General features: G+C 40.0%; 1 protein-coding gene across 2 annotated transcripts in view; it reads left to right on the top strand.

Moving 5' to 3' along the window:
- Positions 1 to 20199, top strand: part of CAPZB (capping actin protein of muscle Z-line subunit beta) — a 111770-nt gene that overhangs the window by 61157 nt on the left and 30414 nt on the right. For both annotated transcript variants that reach the window (XM_048825044.2, XM_048825045.1), the window contains exon 4: positions 10559 to 10672. In XM_048825044.2, coding sequence (XP_048681001.1) covers positions 10559 to 10672 — 114 coding nt within the window. The remainder of the gene's footprint in view (positions 1 to 10558; positions 10673 to 20199) is intronic.

Raw genomic sequence — 20199 nt, 5'->3', positions numbered from 1 at the left:
GAGCTTGATTCTGCCATCTTTGTTAGACAATACCTTACTATATAAGTAGTCCCAATAGAACCAGTGGAACCATGTAAGGTGTTGTCCAACACGAGTAAGAGTGTCAGAATCAATCCCTAACATCTCCTGCCCCTCTACTCAGCACTAGAAGACCACTGAGTTAATCTTCCAAGAACCTGGCAATATTGCCATTAGTCTGATATCTTTTGGGGGGGAGTGGGAGAGCCACTACATACTGTGTGGTAGGAATGAGACCCATTTTAGCACAGATGATGCACTAGGTTGGTTGCTTCTGAGTCACTGGAATCTATACTGTGGCCTTAGTTGATTCACTGAAGTTCGTGGGGCTGGTCACATGTTCAAGAATCTTGCTGAATTGGGATGGATGCGAAGGGGATTCCTCTGGGCTCTGTACTTTTTTATCATTCAGTTCTGTTTTAGAGGATTAACACCAGAGCTGGCCATCTAAGGGGACTCTACTTATGCTGTCTGTAGGTGATACATTGTGGTCTCCAGGATGGAAAATCTCTGGAGTAGAGGACAGTGGGAGAAATTGATGATGGCACTCAAAACAAAATAGTCTATTCTTACAGCTCTAGGTGAGCCTCCATCCTAGAAAGGAAACTTTGACTGGCATTTTCAAAGGGGACAAATGTTATTTGGGCACCTAACATTAATATATCACTTTGAAAATCCCATCCTAAGTTTTCAGTAGAGGAATACTGCTAAAAATATCTATTCCCCATAGCTAATGTGCATTGTGGACTAACTACTTAGATATTCCGTAATATGCAGAGGAGAGATTTGTGCAGAATGATTGTGCAGAAAACTCTCTTGTTTAGGAGGGTTTGTGATTATGACTTATACACAGATCTGTGTACCCATACTGATCCAGGTTCTCCCCTCATTCATTTTGGGTTTTATTTTAATCTTTTTACAATTGTTCTTTAAATTTTGGTTTTAATGCTTTCAGATGAAGATCCTCTGCTCTAAATTTCAACCAGGAGTAAATGGTGCCAGCAGTACAAACCGGTGACTGGAGGGTCACAATGGAAATATTTGCAGAGCCTTAAATTGAAATTTTCCTTTTATCCAATACCTACTTCCTTCTAATGGTTGTAATAATAGTGGCATAGTCCCAAAGATTTTATTAAGAGACTCAACCTGTGCTCCAGAAAGTTTTGTGAATGTTAAATTGCCTACTGTTTACTCTTCTCTTACATGGGAGTACTAAACTACTACGTAATGGCCATAATTAATCTTTCTGTCCCAGGTTAGCAAAACAAAGCCCTTTTACCTCTGTCACTGAGTATGTATATATTCTGGGTTGTGATGAGAAAGGGTTCCATTCCAAGGTTCTGGCTTCCATTGTTACTTTAAAGTAACAGCTCACATTCTTTAGTGGTGACAACTGAAAATGTTTCGCAGTAGTTCAGGCATGCCTTGCTTAAAAAGTAACACGAAGAGGTGGCTTCCACTTACTTGCTTAGAATGGTCCAAGAATTCCATTCCAAGATGAACTTTCAGAAAACAGCCTTTTTTGGGGGGGAGCGGGGCGGGGATTGACTTTTCCCAAGAATGGACAGTGTATCTAGTGGTAGTAAGAGAGTTGGAATCACAGATTTTCTTCCAGTTTTGAGATTGACCTACTTTGAACAAATTAATTTTTGTGTCTGTTTATCCATTTATATGGAATTATAATCAGAGCCGTCCCTGGGGTACGGCGAATCGGGTCGACTGCTCCGGGCCCTGCTCTTTGGGGGGCCCGGCCAGCCAGTGTGATTGGCCGGTGCGGTTGGTCCTGGAAGTGATGGGTGGGTCCCGAAAGTGATGGATTTGTCACTTCTACCCCAGGCCCCCCTATGGAGGTCCCTGATTATAATACTAGGTCTTTCATAAGCACTTCAAGATCCATGTAAAGATGTGACATATATGCAAAGTATTATCCTAACTACAGATGATGGACGTGGAGAATATATTGAGGCCCTTTTATTTTGGGGGTTGAGGGGTGGAAGGGAGGTTGGGAAATTGCAGATTGGATGCAAAGTTGTGTAAGTAGCCTTGTCTGAATTGCAGAGGTTGCATAAATTGTAGTGAATTGTTTAGATGTTCTCTATGACAGGAAGCCAAGAAAGAAAGAACCTTCTAAGGTGAAGTGTTCATTGGAGTTCCATGAGATATTGCTGCAACAGAGATGATATGCTCAGGCCAACAAAGAGGGTCTGGAAACTTTTGAAAAACTCCAGGATGTTAATTGGTTTCTGTATCCAAGTTGTTCAGTACCCAAAGTATGTTTGCATTTCCTTTGCCCAACAGGTACCCTAAGGAAGCTGGCTGAGGTCAGTATGGGCAGGGGGAGAACTAAAAGCCATGAGAGGAGGTTAGAGAAGCATTTCATTTCTAGATTGGTGACTGGAAGTGGTTACGTTCTGATGTTTGGCCTAAGTAAAGCAAGCTTGTAGTCTCTCCTCACTTCCAGAAGGAGACATTCCTATCCATTCAGGGCAACTGCACCTGTATTCCCCCTTTGTGGTTCACCAAGGACACCCACGGTAGACTCACAAATCCTTAACTGTCTCCTCTCTTGGCAGAGCCCTGTGTGTGTCTTCCTCCTGACCAGAGCTTTTCCAGGCTGTGTTTTATTCCCAGTAACTCAGGCTACCCAAACAGGCCAGTATCTGCACTTTGCTTTCTCTTAGAAGGCTATAAAACAACATGATTGCCAGTCATCATAAGTTACCACATAACCATAAACAAGCACGTTTCTTCTTAAGGTAAAGGCATTACAGAGAAATCCTATAAAAACAATAAGTTCCTATACACATGCCAAAAACTTACAAGAGGTCATCAGTCAGTCTTATGGGGCCTCAGTAGGCCAGAGTCCGTCCAACCATTCCCAGGAAGGATTGCTCATGCCCCCGCACTCATCTTTGGACAGAAGGTTCTATCCATTTGCTGGATCAGAAAGAAGGCCCTGAGTCAGTTTAAACTTCAGCTATTTATCCAAAAGTCCTTTCTTTGTCTGTTGGTCTCTGGAGAATCCAGTTTGAACTAATGTATGTGAGCCAGTGGTGGTATATCTGTGGAGGTGTTAAAACCTAAGTGAATTTGCTGAATCACCTCCCACTGTTCTTTGCATCTGGAGGAGCTGTGGTCAACTTCCCCATGGAATTACATGCAATCTCTGGCCCACAGTGGTGTATAAAAATAGTACAGTAAAATCTCTCAAAGATGTTGCAGGAAATTGCTATATCTGTCATATGCCACACTGGCATCTTCTCTGGCAGCCTCAAAATAAAAGGGGATTAGATCATGGAGACTGCACTTCCCTATTCCCTCCAAGAGGTCCTTCCTCATCAGAGTTGATGCATGTTGGCAGGGCATATGGAAAGCTGGCAATGCTTGTTGTGCTGCATCTGTGCCATGGGTAGAGAACTTCAGTCTTCAAGATGCAGCCAAGCATCTTTCACTATCCCTAAAATTAAATGGGCACTGTTCACTTGAAAATGACACTTGTGTGACAATATTGTACCTGCTCCAATTACTTGAAAGACCTGAGATTTTGGTAACTGAAAGGCACTAGAGAAAAACATTTTTCTCCCCGTTATTTTGTGTGTGTTTAATTTGTGCATTTGGCAGTCCTTCCTACAAGGTCAACTTCATTATTTTCTCTGTATAATTACTCAGTTTATCTCCCTTGCTGAAAAGATCCCTTTATAAATAACTAAAGTGGAGTAGAAAAAGAATTACAATTTTTCTAAATGGATTTTTAGAAAAAACTTGAGACTTTAAAAAGTAATTTTAACTAATCGATATTCCATGTGACTAAAATTTTAATTAAATATGAAGAGGGAAATTAAAGTATCTTCTCCTTTTGGTGGTGATAGGGTTAGTGATTGGCTTTTTGTTTTGCTTATCCTATTGTGCTTCTGCTCTGGTAGCAGCTGCACATTCATATAGGCTTGTAGGCACTGATTTGCATTCTCCTGCAATGACAAAGGTGTCTGGGGGATATCAACTGGCAGTGGAATCCAGAGCGTGAAGGCAGAGCTTTTTTGATATAAAACTTCAAGGTCTCTGACTTTCTCCACACACTTCCATCCTAAGTATGTTTGATCGTTTGCTTAAATGGAATCCTTATGGGGAGGCTGGTGCCAACAGCACAGTTTGAAACCTGTTAGCTGAAACAAAAAGCATTCTCTCTCAAGGAAATTAGAAGCCTGATTTTTGAAATCTAAGTGCTTTTGTCCATCTGTCTTTCTTCAAATAGTCTCCATTTAAGCTTTTAAATGTGTTCTGAGTGCTCTTCCACCAAAAACATTTTGGGTAGGGTTATGAATTTTTTTAGATAAAATTACTGCTGGCTCCAGCTGTAATAGGTTGAAAATGCCACGATCTACTAGCCAGAAAAAATGTAAGTTATAGGCTTCTCTTAAAAATTCCATTCCTGCAGTCTGCAAAAGAGATCTAATACTTGCAATTAAATCATACCCACCTGAAGGAAAATTGGAACACTTGCACAGAGATTGCCTGCTTCAGAGGCAAAATGAAGAGAATGTTGAAAGGCAGAAAATTAATTTTGTCCTGTCTTTTTAAATTTAAATGAAGCAGAGATACATGCTGCTTTTTCTTGCTCATATTTATTTGTGAAGTGTGTAAGTCCTAGGATATCTTTATGTAGTCATTTTATTTTTTTCATCTGGGAAGGTGAGTGAAACAAATAACTACCACTGCTACTTAGTGATGGTTACTGTTTTGCACGAGGCTCTGGTCACACACACATCCTCATTGGGCTGTGTGGCACAGGGGTCTGAAAAGGTGAAGCCTCTTTTGAAGAGTGGGGCCTTAATATCTATGAAGAATAAACAGAATATTTAGGAATCGGGAAGGAAGGGTTAATGGCCATGAAATAGCTAATCCATTATGTACAAGATTTCATGTTACAGGCTAACATCTGGAGAAAGAAGGCACAATTGATCTATAATAGATTGGGGTGCTTCTCCGTTCTAGGGCTGCATTTTATGATCAAGTATAAAGGTGAATGCAGGACAGTCTTCATTCTGTGGAATGTGTTGGTCCGGTTTAGTCCTTAGGCTGAGAGTCTAAGTGAACAATGTTACATAGAAATTCCAGGTGCCAAAAACTGATTTTGCATCACAGATCTACAAATGTAGGATAAATACTTTTGCTGTCAGTGAAAATGTTATCAGTTTCACACTCACTAGTATCTTTGGTGTTACCCAACAAACAGCTGGGATGAAATGCATTGGGGAGTTTGCCATTCCTACAAAACAATCTTCAACCTTGACCCAGAAATGTGGATTACAATGGGCTATTCTGACCCAGTGATGCTAGGTGAGTTACAATTTGGACAGTTAGTTCTGATCAGATTTTGTTCGCAGGGAAATAGTCTATGGGCAAATTAATACTGCAGCATAGGAATCTATTGAATATAGACCTTTTGGATGATAGCAAGTCAGCCTCTAATATTTCTGTGCTGGTGCCTTTTCTTCCTGTTTGTTCCTATTTTTACAGTCTTTCTCGTGTCCATAAGCTTATGTAACATTTGGAAATAAAATGCTTTAGGACTTCTTGTTTATTGGCACTGCTTCTGTTTCTTGGATGAGATGAAAGCGCAGGCACTGGCCTTAGTCAAAGTTTTAATTAGGAGTGTAGATAAAATTGTGCCTTATATATTGAAGGGGATAAAGAAGTTGAAACATCCATTCAGAGTTACAATTCCTTTATGGGCAAAGGTTTTGAAACATTTTCTTTTATTGGATGACATTGAACAAATCCTGTAGTAGGCGTGGGAGTAAACAATTCTTTAAATTTAGGAGCTTTCTGACCCTCAGCTCTGCAAGAGAAGAGTTAAGTTCAGATTATTTTTAGCAATATTGGGTAACTCGTGTTTTAGGCAGGTTAAATAACTCTAACTGGAGGAATTGTATCTTGTTCAATCATTTGCCATGCTAATGCTTGTAGGTAGAGCCGAAGTGTTACTATTCCCATATCACAACATAATTAGGTTCAAAGGGAGCAGGTAACAAAAGCCCACCTGTAAGTATGAAAAAGGTGACCTTAAAAGAGAGTTAGATGTTTGGGAGGATGGAGAGAAACATGGAAAATTACTAACGGATCATAGGAGCAGCAAGGGGGGAATCTGCTCAACATTGTAGATATCTATGCTCAAGTGCCAGGTGTATGGGGAATAAGCAGAAAGAACTGGAAGTATTAGTACATAATATCATGACTTAATTGGCATGGCAGAGACTTGGTGGGATAAGTCTCATGGCTGGAATATTGGTATAAAGGAGCATAGCTTGTTCAGGAAGGACAGGCAGGGTAAAAGGGGAGGAGGTGTTTTTACCTCAAAAATATACATTTGTTCTGAGGTTGAGAAGGAGATGGGAGGCAGACAAGTTGAGTCTCTAAGTAAGGATAATGGGGGTAAGAAATAGGGATGATATCTATAGTAGACTGCTACCATCACCACCAAATCGGAAGTAGAGTTGGATGAGGCATTTCTAGAATAAATAACAGAAATATCCAAAACACAAGACCTGGTAGTAATGGGGGACTTTACTTTACTTTTTTCTAACAGCTGTCTGGCTAGTTAATAATATGTCAAAACATAAAATTTCCAATAAGTTCTTGGAATGTATTAGGGACAACTTTTTTGGAATAGGTAACCAGGGGGACAGCCATTTTAGGCTTGACTGACCAACAGGAAGGGCCTGGGATGTAATTGTCCCACCCTACTCAGTATGGGTGAGGCCTCAACTGGAGTACTGTGTCCAGTTCTGACCACCAAACTTTAAGAAAAATGTAGACAAATTGGAGAGAATCCAGGGGAGAGCAACAAAATGATAAAAGGTTTAGAAAACCTGACCTATAAGGAAAGATTTAAAAAACTAGGCATGTTTAGTCTTGAGAAAAGACTACTGAGCAGGGGGATCTGATAAGTCTTTAAGTATGTTAAGGGCTGTTATAGAGGATGGTGATCAGATGTTTTCCATGTCCGATGAAGATAGGGCAAGAAACAGTGAGCTTAATCTGCAGCAAGGGAGCTCTTGGATTAAGGAAAGACTTTCTAACTTTAAGGATAGTTAAACTCTGGAATAGGCTTCCAAGGGAGGGTGTGGATGGAGGTTGTCAGTGGATGTTTTAAAAAACAGGTTGGACAAACACTTGCCAAGGATGTTTTAGGTTTACTTGGTTCTGACGCGCCACAGAGTGCTAGACTTGATGGCTTCTCAAGGTCCCTTCCAGCCCTAAATTTCTATGATTCTATGCTGCATAGCTTCTATTTGGACGAGCAAGACCCCTTACTTCCTTGGATAATTATAACTTAGTAAGGTTAATCCTATGTTGTTTCTTTCGCCACAAAAATTGTTTGGTAACTTGATCCAGGAATTTTTATAATGGGGAAGGTTTGTAAGTAGCAGTCTTGCTGATAAGTTCATTTTAACTAAATGAACACTGCCCCATAATGAAGGCTGGAGACGCTGGTTGTTTATCAGGTCAGTCTGAATTTTGTTGAGTAGTGGTGGAGTGTTTAAAGATATTGTTTAGATTTACTGATATTACCCCTCGACATAAAAACTCTATAGGTGCCCATCATAACTGAAAATATTTTATTAGTGTCTGATTTTGTAAGGGTGCAGTTTTCAGTTAATTTTAAGACCACCCAGCTTCCCAAAAGAAAGGAGTTAAGTCTCTTTTCCAGGGTGGAGAGGTTGAGTATGTTAGCAAGTTGTCCAGCAAAAGTAAAACTTCACGTTTCCAATTTTGACTCCTGCAATAGATTAGGTGATGGAAATGGGGATAGCCATGGGTTCAGAGGCCAATGTTTATAATAGGGGATAGGCAGCCTTGTGTGTTTCCTCTTGCCAGCTTAAAGGGCTCTGAATATATTAGACAATATGGTTGCAGTTGACATTTGATTGATTCATGCACAAAATTTGGATCCCAAACTGAGCACTTCTAAGATTACAACGAAAAAGACCAAGAAAATGCTGTCATGTGCCATCTGAAGCAAGAGTTGGAATGGGTGCATCACTTTTGACATTGTATATTGTTGCTATATTAAAACTAGATTAATCAGTATGTTTAATAAATGTTGGGAAAAGAGAAGTCAAAATGCTGGGAGACACCATAGTAAGAACATTCTGTATGTGAATGAAGGAGATGGTATGGTAAGTACATAGTTCCAGGTTTTGTTGCCTGAAGAGTAGATGGTTGGGTTTTTGTTTGGAATAACTGTACATTTTGTGTAAATAGTTGGTGTGGTAAGAAAACTTCCTATAAAAACTGAAGGAGTAGCCATATGAACCTGCTTGGATAGGTTAATTGCATATTAGATTTTGTTCAGAGCACTGCTGTCTTTTACACTTGGATACTTTCTGCTGATTTGAGGAATGTTTCACTTCAGTTGGAACTTTTGGATGTCAGAACTATGCTTCTCTTCAGAAGTATATAGCAGACAAACTCAGAAATGCTATCTTGTTTAGTAGTTTTACCCAGTATATTTGAGTTTTTAGCAGTGTCTTAAGAATGCCCACCTACTTCTTTGGATGCCTTTGATAATCCTTTATAAATAAAGACCCATCAGTTATCCCAGATCAAATCAAATAACCCAGTGATAACCCAAGAAAAATTGATCAACCTCCCCACAAAGTCACCAACCTTCACTAACCTTCTTTGACTGAGTCTATAAATTTGTTAGGTTTCAGATTATAAATCAGACAACATTTTACCATGTTCACTTCTGCAGTAGCTGCTTTCTACATGTTCCTAGGGCTCTGAGGACCTAATTCTCACAGCTGGTCCTAGTAAAACATTTGTCCACCTCACAGGTGATCGCCTGACCTCTTTTCACCCAATAAACAATTGTTTGGAAACTGGAATATTTGATCCAGTCTGTTATGAAGGGCAAAACAACTGTTGATGGGAAAAGGTGTTCAGTGTATATGTTAAGTAATGCATAATTGATTGTTGGAGAGGAGGGGGCTGCAGGGACATGTCTCGTCAACACTGGTTTCCTGATCACTGGTTCCCTTTCACCTGGGGGAGTAGCAAAATGTCATCTGGAACCGCAGAAAGACAACTTACTTTTCAGGACTTATGTGCTTTGAAAAAAAGATGGGTGGGGGCAGCGTTTAGGAACAGAGGCTGCAACTATGAACAAACAGCATATATATATTATATGAATGCTGCAGACTGTATGGGATACTTGCAGGTTGCACTGGGTGCAGGTTCTATTTTATTCATTCCTCCAGAGGGTGCATGATAGAGGCTGATGTCCTGTTTGAAACTCTCTGATCCTGTCTGGTTTGAGATTTTAGATCTATATTTGTACTGTCTTACGTGTGCGTTTGTTTCACTTATGAATGTCACAAGGCCTGCGCTTTTGGGGGTGGGGAATACTTGTTTTGTGTATTTAATCTTTCTGACTTGACAGAATTATCTGGTAAACAAGTAATACAGTCTTGTAACATTCACTAAAGCAGCTAAGTTTTCTTTTTTTTTAAATGGGAAATTGCTGCCTGAAAAGTCTTTCTGTGGCTGGATGTGACACAATGACTTGACTCTTCCTAGTGTCTCACCTGTTGAGCCAAATCCAGCAGAGAGGAGTAGGAGGGGAGTGAAATGTGGTGGAAGCAGAGGCCAGAGGGGAACAGACTGTTCTTTGTGCTTTGCGTTAAACAGATGTCAAGCTAGACACCTCTTAGAGAAATTAATAACAAATGGCAGTTACTGAAGGAAAAGGCCCTTGCATATGGACTACAATAAATCTGATGTGTGTTAGCAGGCTGGAGCATTTTTAAAAAGCACCTTTGCAAAGGCTAGGGATACCTTTTTAAACTAGCAATGGTTATACGCAGCTTGATTGTTCACAGGGGAAATGCAAAGGAGAATGTGGACTTATAAAATGGGAATTCTAAAATTCTCAGAGGCAGGCACAAGGCTCCATCAACCCTTTAATACCAAGCATTTCACTGAGAGCACGCAATCTCTGCCACCTGCAGAAATTCATTAAAAAACCTGCAGTTTTACAAATCCTGTTAATTCTTGCTTAATGTTTAAATGTTTTCCTGATGGTTGCACAAAAATAGTAGTGTGTTTTATAAAACCAGTTAGTGGAAGAGAACGTGAATCTTATTTGTAGGCTATAATATTGACTCAAATCCTGACAAATCTCATGGTGTTCAAAAACTCCCAAATAAACACACAACACTTCCAAAGAGCCACTACTGAAAATTACTCAGACTTGAAAAAACACACCAAGCCCCAAACATGACTGCACATATACTGGTAACAAAAGATAAGAGGTGATCCATAGGAAAAGTTAGAAGCTATTTAGAAGATTTAGGAATCTGGGTCCCCTTTCTATCAATGTTCAGAAATGGCTGTTTATGATCCAGTTCTGACAGATTAATGGTTCTTGTTGCAAGTTCAAACATCTGTGGTTTGAGCCTACACTTCTCAAAGCCTTTCAGAGTTGACTTAATTATCTAAGTTTCTTTTTTTTCTTCCCCTCTTTGCCTCCCCACAGATCACCATGGAGTAACAAATACGATCCTCCTCTAGAAGACGGTGCCATGCCATCCGCTCGCCTGCGCAAGCTGGAGGTGGAAGCCAACAATGCCTTTGACCAGTACAGAGACTTGTAGGTCAATTCTACCATGTAGAAACCTCTGCTTTCTTTGCTTCCATCATTTACATATCTTGAGTCTAGGAAATACGTTCACTAGCAGCCTTTGAGAGTGTGTATTGAAGGTAGAAGGGCACACAAAGGCTTATTGACTGTCGATATATTTTATCCATTTGTAACATTAGTAGAGTAAGGAGTGATCAAACATTTCAACTATTACTGAAGCCAAGCTCTGAAGGGGATACCGGGGCAGAATTCTTTCCTGGCACACCTGCATTTCTTTTTCTAACTACAGTCCTGCCCTGGAATGACCTGTGTTCTTATTTGTCTTGATCAGGTTCAGTCTTAAGCCATCTGCTCTTCCTCTTTCTCCCAGCCCTCCAAAACTGAGTCCTCTGGAAAAAAAACAATCCCAACAGCAGAGAGTAAATTTTAAAGAGACTTGAAGTGACTTGTACATCCATTTGTAAAACAATATTTGCAGGCATACTGAAATATATTCAGTTGTATGGGTTTTTTTTTAAAAACTTTGCTGTTTGTGCAAGGATCATTCAGAAAGACTTGTATCCGAACGGTCAGGTGCTCCTTTTTCGCATCAGTAGAGACAGAATTCCATTAAAAACTTTGAAACAAAGTAGAATACCCTGTTCTCTGGACTCCAGCAGGCTAGACTGGCTAATTCTCCATTACTTTCCATTCCACGTGCCTGGAAAGTACCAGATCATATGTAGAAAAACTATTGTCGGGGGACAGTTTAGCAGTAGTAAATTGACAGTCTCTCTAAGGTTTTAGTGGCAACATTTCTAAATCGCTTTCCTTACTGAATAACTTTTTTGAAAGCTGAGGCTGGACTGGGTTTTAACTCCCCTTTCATCATAGGGCCTGATTTATTATCAGATTTAGCAAGGAGTTTGTATAGTCCATGGTCTCTTAGTCACTGCTGGGATGTAAATAGTAATTCTATTAATTTCACCGTGCACGCATAGATAGTAGACTGAAATATAAATGCTATATTATTGGAGATTTCTAACTACTATAAAAAGTATGTGAGCAAATGTCAATGACTTATGGACGTGTTACCAGAAGCCAGTGATAAAAACACAGCCTTAGTTACTTACCATGGTTAATATGTAGACTATTCAGGCACTAACAAATACAGGCAAAAAGTAAAGATTTTTAGTTCTTGACCACTTCCTTTCTTTTGTTCATCTGACCTGCTATCAATGTTTCTCTGGCAAAATATTGAATCTTGGTGCTTTTAAAAAAGGGTAGCCTTCTGTAGAATACCACTGAGATTCTTAAATCTGTTTTTTGACTTCATGTTCTGTAACACTTTTATATTACACACACACATATCAAAAGAATGTTAAAGTTACAAAGTTAAGCACTCAGAAGTTAGGAAATGCCAGAATTAAGGTTGACCGTGCAACTTAAATTCAGTCCACTTGTGCGTTATGATACAATCTTTAATTACGTGATCACAAACTATTTTCCTCTCCCTGTGTCCTTGTCTGATCTCTGTTGCCCCTTCCCCACATTGGCCAGTTTCCCCTCACTCTTTGCCCAGCCAGTCCTAGTCTACATCCCTGTCTCCTAAACTCCTGGTCCTAGTCTACTCCCTCTATTGCTGCCCCACCCTGCTCAAATTCTTGTCCCCTCTGCATTCCAGTCTGCCTGGGTGGCAGTAGGGGAAGCATTGAGAGCACGCTCATTGCTCTCATTTCTATTACCCCAGCACCACAGCGATCCTCAGTAGTTGAGAGCAACAGTTGCAGCAAAAGTCCGGCTCTCAGCCCCTCCAGCGAGCTTGGAGGATATCTTCAGAGAATTTAGCTGCCAAAGTCCTTAACAAGTCTTTGCTGAGCATGTGCAAACTGAAAATTTTCTCAAAAAGAAAAGGAGTACTTGTGGCACCTTAGAGACTAACCAATTTATTTGAGCATGAGCTTTCGTGAGCCACAGCTCACTTCATCAGACCACGGTACACATCTGATGAAGTGAGCTGTGGCTCACGAAAGCTCATGCTCAAATAAATTGGTTAGTCTCTAAGGTGCCACAAGTACTCCTTTTTCTTTTTGCGAATACAGACTAACACGGCTGTTCCTCTGAAAATTTTCTGAGGCTTATTATCTGTGCAAGTTGGGGCCTTTTTCTAGAGGGATAACAAAGGGCACATCCCTGACATACAGGCAAACCCCTTCCAAATTTCAAATTCCTGCTCTAAAGTATTGTAGTGCTAGTTTCTCAAACATAATGGTTGCAAAAAAAAATTTTTAATGTGGGTAAAGCCATGTATTTTTCCCTAATTTTGTTCTTGCAAATGGCTAAACCATTTTTTTCTGAAACTTAAAATAAACACTATCTGCTTGAGACAAACCACTTTGCATGTGAAACTTCAGCCAGAAAGGTTAGTTTGGTAAGTTATTAGCAAGTGAAAGTAGGGTCTTATAATGGGAAGTATTGGGAAGCCTTAACTATAGATGTTATCTGTGCTTCCTGTAATGCACTATGTAGGCCATGACTGTACTCAGTTAAAATGAAAGATCATAAAGTCTGCACTTATTATGCTGTATCTGTGTATACAGTGCTATTTAGGTAAGTGTGACCTATCAAACTCTTTATTCATCAAGAGGACTCTGAGAGCATAACCATGAAGAACACTGGAGTAATTTGTGATACCAAAGTCTTTGAATTAATTGTCCATTGGAACGACATTGCACGGAAAATGTATCTCTGCCCCCTGTAGTTTAAGTCTGAAGGGAGGAGAATGTTTTTAGTTACTTTAAACATAGATTATCAAGTCTGAACAGCTCTCATTATTGGATGCTTGGGATTATCCCCACTGATTCAACCAATCATTTTAGTTAGCTAGTTCCATTGCATATTGCAGTGCTGCAGGTTAAATGCAATGATACTCAATCATAGTCACTCTCGGGAAATAACACGATGTAACACAGCTGTTACAATTTGACTAGCTAGTTTTGGATTTAAGTACACATCACGAAGTGTCATGCCCATCATTCATATGGGGAAACTGAGGCCAATCATGCTCTTTTACAGGGAGTATTCAGTATGTGCATGAAATTGGAAATAACTAACCACATTTCTCTTCCTGTATATTTAATTAAAAAAAAAAAACTTCAAGAATTTTACTGCTTGAGTTGAAGGTACTTCAGCCATGCATCCCAGCAGCCAAGATTAAAACTGTAACTGCATCCATAGTTTTATTACTACACTTAACTTGATATGAAAGCAAGTTGTGACTTAACATTGTTGAAAATAGATGCTGTTAATTACTTACTACAATATTTAAGGACTCTAGCAATCCACTGATCATGTTTTTCCAGCAAAGAGAAGTCTCTAGTCGCTGACCAGATCCTAAAAAGATGAAAATGAATTGGTCTGTGGAACTAAGGTGGTCCTAATTGTACCCTTGTCTCATCAGATGGATTTACTACCTTTCAAAACAAGTTTAATCTGCAGGAAGCAACACACAACACAGATTTCTTTAATATTTAGGTGAACCGTCCTGCAACAGGTTTGGAGTGTGGTACAACATAATCTACAGAAGTAAAAAAATTGATGAAAGGAAATTGCATTCAAAGTTAATCTTTCAGTTTGGCAGGCCAACTTTTAGAGAGGCTTCGTTATTAGAGGGGATGTGTGAGGCATTCCTTACGCAGACTTCTTTCTTATGTCATCAGTCAGAAACGACTGAGACACTACACCCTGACATGCAGAGCAGTCAGAGTAAATAAGAGTGGCTGTGAAGGCAGGACTCTTTTTGGAACTTTATGATCATCTCAGAAGTGCACTGATGGAAGAAAAGTATGGCTTCTATTTTCCTGAATTATGCAAAAACTCCTTTATGCCTAGGGAGAATTTTCAAACAGGGACCGGGAAACGTGACCATTGTAAATGTTCATTATGCCTGAAATTGGAATTGTTTTTTTTAGCTGAAGCAGGCATGGAGAGATGTCAACAGCATAGGTAGTTTGTTACAGTAGTCCTTGAGTCTGAATTTTCCTTAAACACGCAGCTGGGTTTGGCTGTTAGCAATCCACGATTGCTCTGACTTTAAAAAATGCATAACTAAAAATTAATATTTCTGATCAGCGTTCACGGATCCTGCTGGCCACCAAACAGGTCCTGCCAACATGTTCCTAGTCATGGCAGATTGACTGGAGCTTTTTAAAAAACAGCCTCTTGTCTTTCTTCAGTTGCATATGACTTTAGCAGCTGATGTGAACAATACATACTACTGGAAAACTCGGGATTTCAAGCTTTCAGATAGAATAAATACTGCTTCTGACTCCAGCAGTTACCACTGTAACAGCTGCTGAAATCATGGGAATTTAAGTGTGGGGAGAGCTGAAAGGGGAAAGCAATATGATAGGACGCGGTGATGCAGTTCTGATGGTCTGGTATAGCTGGGGGAAAAAAATGCTGCACACGTATGAGAAAACCAGAAGTAGCTCTGATTCTTGAAGTACCTGACTGAAGGTGTCACTGGTCCCTCTGGTTTGGCAGTGCTTTTTTGTGGCACTGGTCAAGTCCTGAATGGTGCAGCAATTCCAATACACTGGGCGAGTGTGATTATACATTCCCAGTAAAAGGCAGACCCCTCCCAACGCTGTAAAATGTCTCAAACCAGGTTTGGAATTATTGTGTGTTAACCTAGAAACCTGAATAGGCTGCTGACTGTCTTAGTGCTGTCTTGTATTGAAGTGACACAGCCTCTCTTGCGTGTGGGAAAAAAAATGGGGGAAATTCATGTTCTAAAGGAACCACACCTTAGTAATACTTTTCAAGTTGCAGGAAATATACAGAAATGCTTTGAATGATACTCTAGAAACTCATTTTCACCACTTCAGAATGTCAGTCACATTGAACAGACAGGTTCTCTGTTCAAGTGATACAACTTTGAGCCACGCTTTGTGTGGCAAACTTAAAAACAAAAAACAAACAAAACCACACTTGTGAAGGTATCTTGCGTTGCTTGCACTGTTATGCTTGTCTTCTGCATTGCAGATGATGAGAAGGGAACCCCAGAACTTCCTTGATGACAGCAATGCCTCTGGGATTGTTAGAGCAGATGCTGAGTGTATTGCAACAGTCATTCAACAGGCAAGGGTAAACATCTCCCTCTTCCTCCAGTTTAGAGGATATTTTATATGCAGTACTTGAAAGTGCAGCCTGAAACAGTTGTGCTGTTATGTTTATGCCAGAGGGGTAACAGACATGTTACCAACAGCTAATATAAAATTTAAACATCAAGTATAATTTCTGAACTTTAAAAAAAAAAAAAAATTGAGAGAAGAATTTTAATGAGAACTCCAGGCTCTAGTATATATTTCCCCGGGCAGTTAAAGTCTTCCATAGTGAGGGTTCATCTTGGGGTTTGCACAAGCACTTTGGGGCTTCGTTGCTTTATCTTAACTCCAGCACTTTCCTTTGCTGATTAGTTTTAGGTACCTCTTGCTCACAGTTCTCAAGGTAACGTAAGTTGTTTGGTCATCTGTCATAGCCCTCAATGACAGTAAGATGCTGCAATGCACTTGTTCATCATGGCAACATAGACCAATTGTGTAGATGACTTAAAACAGCAAAACTACTTATATTGCAAATCCCACCAGAGATGCTGCTAGCATACCAGGAAGCACAGATTAGAAGACTCTTGTAGAGCTCTCTCTCTGATGTTGAATGATAATTTAAAATTGGGAACCATATTGTCTTCTCCTAGTGCTTTCTGAATTTGAATTCTGGATTAGATCTGTCATCTTTGAATAATCTGAGTTTTGAAGTTGTATCATTAGTAAGCAGTTGTCTGGAATTATTGCTGTCAGACAATGTAGTAGGCTTGACTGCACACCAGTCAGTCTGGGAGATTGCAGGCAAGAATAATAGGTTGGATGAAAGCAAAGCTCTTCTTGACCAGACCCAAAGTAATGCTAAGACCTCGGTTCTCAGAGTTCGTTCCATATGGCATATGCTTTATTTCCTGGTTTTAAAAGATTTCGGACAGATTATTCCAATGTCATTTCTCGGGGTGGAAGAGAAATATATGCATCTCTTGAAGAATTGAGTGCTTTTCTGAGCAGGTTCTTTTTCAAATACAAGCAACAGGATGTAGAGTTCAGACTCTCCCCTTTCCTGAGGTTTGGTTTTTATTAATTTAAATTAACAATAATACTGCATGAAGTTCAGCTCAGACTTTGTTCAAAGAATTGGCTGCTCCTAAGGTTCTTGGCAGAACTGCTCAGCCTACACCTTAGATCCTCTAGAATACTGTTCTAACCCTTTATATGCAGGTGCGGAACAAGTCACCTACATGAATGAACCATCAGAACCTATGTAGCAAGTGGTGATACTGTTTGGGAAGTGCTTCAGGAAAACAGTGTTAGGGCTTTATATAAATAATCTGTTAGATAATCTGTTCATATTTGTTCACTAGTGTCAGAGTCTTAAATTTTGGTCTTCCGTAGACTACTTATTGGCAATTCATTTGATGTCAGCACTTTAATCTGAAAACATGTTGGATAAAGCTTGTATTACAAAATCATATAGAATTGCTTAGAATAGTAGAATCTTGAGCATTAAGATACTACGAGGTTGCAGAATATTCAGTCTATGTAGCCACTGCAGAATTGTTCATTACCATGTATACCTGGTGCCCTGTCCAATCTTTTTTAAATAATTCCATGGATTGCCCCATATCCCTTGTTGTGAAACAGTCTCCCAGTTTTTCTGTCAGTAAGCCTTCTTATTCCTGTTTAATCCTTCATAACTGCATATCATTACTTCATTCAGCTGTGCTAAACTCCTCTCTCCTTGCCAGTTATGACCTTACCCCGTTCCATTTGATTTTAATTTAAATTCTCACAGGACTCTTCAGACAGTTGTTGGTGCATGTTAATTTCACAAATCTATAAAATCCGGGAGAAACCAAGGGGGGAAAAGAGAACACTTTGCCAGGCAGGTAGGGTTGGGTTAACACTTGTGGAAACCAGAAGTGAATTCAACTTGAGTCTGAAGAAGTAAACTTGGTATTAATTCAATCCCTAGCAGATACATACCATACAATTAATAATCTTAAAACCATATATTTCACAGAAACGCAGATCTTTTGCTGAAATGGTAACTTTAGTTTTGATCTCTTGCTGCCAGATTTAACACTTATACTGCTTAAAGCTAATGCCCTAATATCCTTTTGTTCATTAGTTTATTACTCCCATATGCAGTCTAGCATCTCACCCAATTCGGTTAAATCCTTGACTCTCCACTTCCCAAACTGAGAAGAATATTCCTTCAAACATGTGGTTGTAATTTATTGCCTTTAACGGGCATATGTGTAATTGATTGAAATCAAAGCATAATGAGGACCAGTGAGTCTGGATTCATGTACTGTAACTATTTTACATTCCACGTTCCTTTGTTTAGGGTTGGAGATAATCAATGCTTTAAGTAATCTAATCATCCCTTATTGTTAGGAAGAAGAGGCTTCTAAAGTGAATTAAAATAACTTCCCTGTGGAAAGATGCCTCTTGTCTGGCTTTTTTTAGAAAATGATTTCAGGAAGATGAGTCTTGGCAGCCTTCGGCTAGTTCAGTAACATGGGAGAAGTTTAAACGTTGATGTTCCATTTTAGGGAACCTCTTTGGTCGGTCTTGGGTTAAATAGGATCTATTAAGTCCTTGTTTGTGACAACTTGAAGATCACAAAGTGTTCTCATTGTCTTAATCATCTCATTTCTGAAAATGCACTGGCTGAGTAACACTTCATAGCGCCCGCTATCCTGTTGAATTGCAGGCTTGGTTAGTGTCCAAAATGGAGTAAGTTATTCAAGCATTCAGTTTGTATTAACTGTGCTGCTGCCGATACTGCTGCCATAGAGATCTTAGATCATGGATTTACAGAGGCCCTCAGTATAGTAGACGTGGCCCAAGTGAAGTGCCCACTACTCTTGTCCTTCCAGCTTGAGGAAGAAGTGTTACAACCAAGTTCCCCTATACATATGATTTTACATAGATATAAAACTCCTAGTAGATGGATTGAGGTGATTGTTGGTCAGAAACAGCAATGAAATCCCATTGACCTAGGTAAGCTGATATCGTACCGTTCTTTTTAGAGTCAACAGTGTCAGCCTCTTTTTGCCTATCGTTTTAATCACTTTGTATTGTACAGACTTCATTTGCTGAAGTCAAATAATAGTTCTCCTTGTTGTTTGACCGTGTGCATCAGCTCCTCTCTCTAAATCTCTACACTGGCTTTATATAAGTTTCTTGTAAACATCCTCAAAACTCTTCCCATTGCTTCTCATACACATTTATGTTATCCCGCTTTTCTACACCCACTTTGTTGTATTGATGGTGCCAGCCCTAAGTTCCCTCTAAGCTGCACGGCTGCATAGCTGCGCAGCAGGCTATGAAGGGCCGCGCAGGCAGGGAGAGGCGCCTTTCTCCCTGTCAAAGCCCCAGGGCAGCCTGCACCCCAAATCCCTCATCCCTGGCTCCATCCCAGAGCCCTCAGCCAGAGGCCTCACCCTCCCTCACCTCCACCCGAGCCCCCTCCCACATTCTGAACCCCTTGGTCACACACCACCTCCATATTGGTGCACATAATAAAATTGATTCTGCACATGGATATAAAAAATTAGAGGGAATATTGCCAGCCCTTGTGAACCTACTTGGTCAGCTTTTCACACATACATGGCTGTGCCTTTTTCCATGTTACCCCTATATGAGCTCATTTGCAGTGCTGCTACTAAGTTAGTGCCTCCTAAAGGCACTGCTCTGTTGTAAAGCCTATTGGGAAACTTGTTGAATGAAAATACTTAATGCATTCTGGGTGCTACCAGAAAGAAATACTAATATGCCACCACTTGCAACATTTTTACATGTGTGCTTAACCAGCTGAGTTTCCTGTATGAGGAGCAATCCTGATTCCACTAAGGAAATAGAGTATACCATGTGTTGGAGACATAATTAGTATTTAGTTTTTACATCAACCACCAGTACCGTGCACTGGAGGTGGGGGGGTACAATCACTGAAGCTCAGATTTCTCCAGCCTGCAGTGTAATTTTCAGCTCTTGAAGTGATTAGGCAGCTGTGAGCTCTTTATGTAAGAGTTCTGTCTGTGTTTAGATGTAAACCTAGTTTTCCCAAACTAAAAACCATGGAAAGCTTTGAAGTAACTTTATTACCATTAGCTCACTGTTCCTCATTAATGCTTACTAGCCCTTTGTGATGGCTTTCTCTTCAGGCATGATAGTTACTGTGGCTTTCACAGTGAGGGCTCTGCAGATTGAATCCAGATGTGTTTGTTATGCATCCCAGCACTAAGGAAACCTGAGATTTTCTATCCCACTGCTGGCTGGGGCTTTGCACAATAGGGTGTGACATCAGGATTATGTCACCCATGACTCTTGCCTCTGGGTCCGACTGATAAGTACAAGATGACATCTCGTAAGACCAGCTTAAATCACCAAAATGCTAGTCACTTTAATGTTCAGATGCTTACAGAATTAAAAACAGGACAGTTA

The sequence above is a fragment of the Caretta caretta genome, chromosome 18 (assembly GCF_965140235.1).
Source record: "Caretta caretta isolate rCarCar2 chromosome 18, rCarCar1.hap1, whole genome shotgun sequence".
In the NCBI taxonomy this organism is placed as follows: domain Eukaryota; kingdom Metazoa; phylum Chordata; order Testudines; family Cheloniidae; genus Caretta; species Caretta caretta.
Note: the sequence above shows the minus strand (reverse complement) of the source record. Positions and strands in the feature narration are given on the sequence as shown.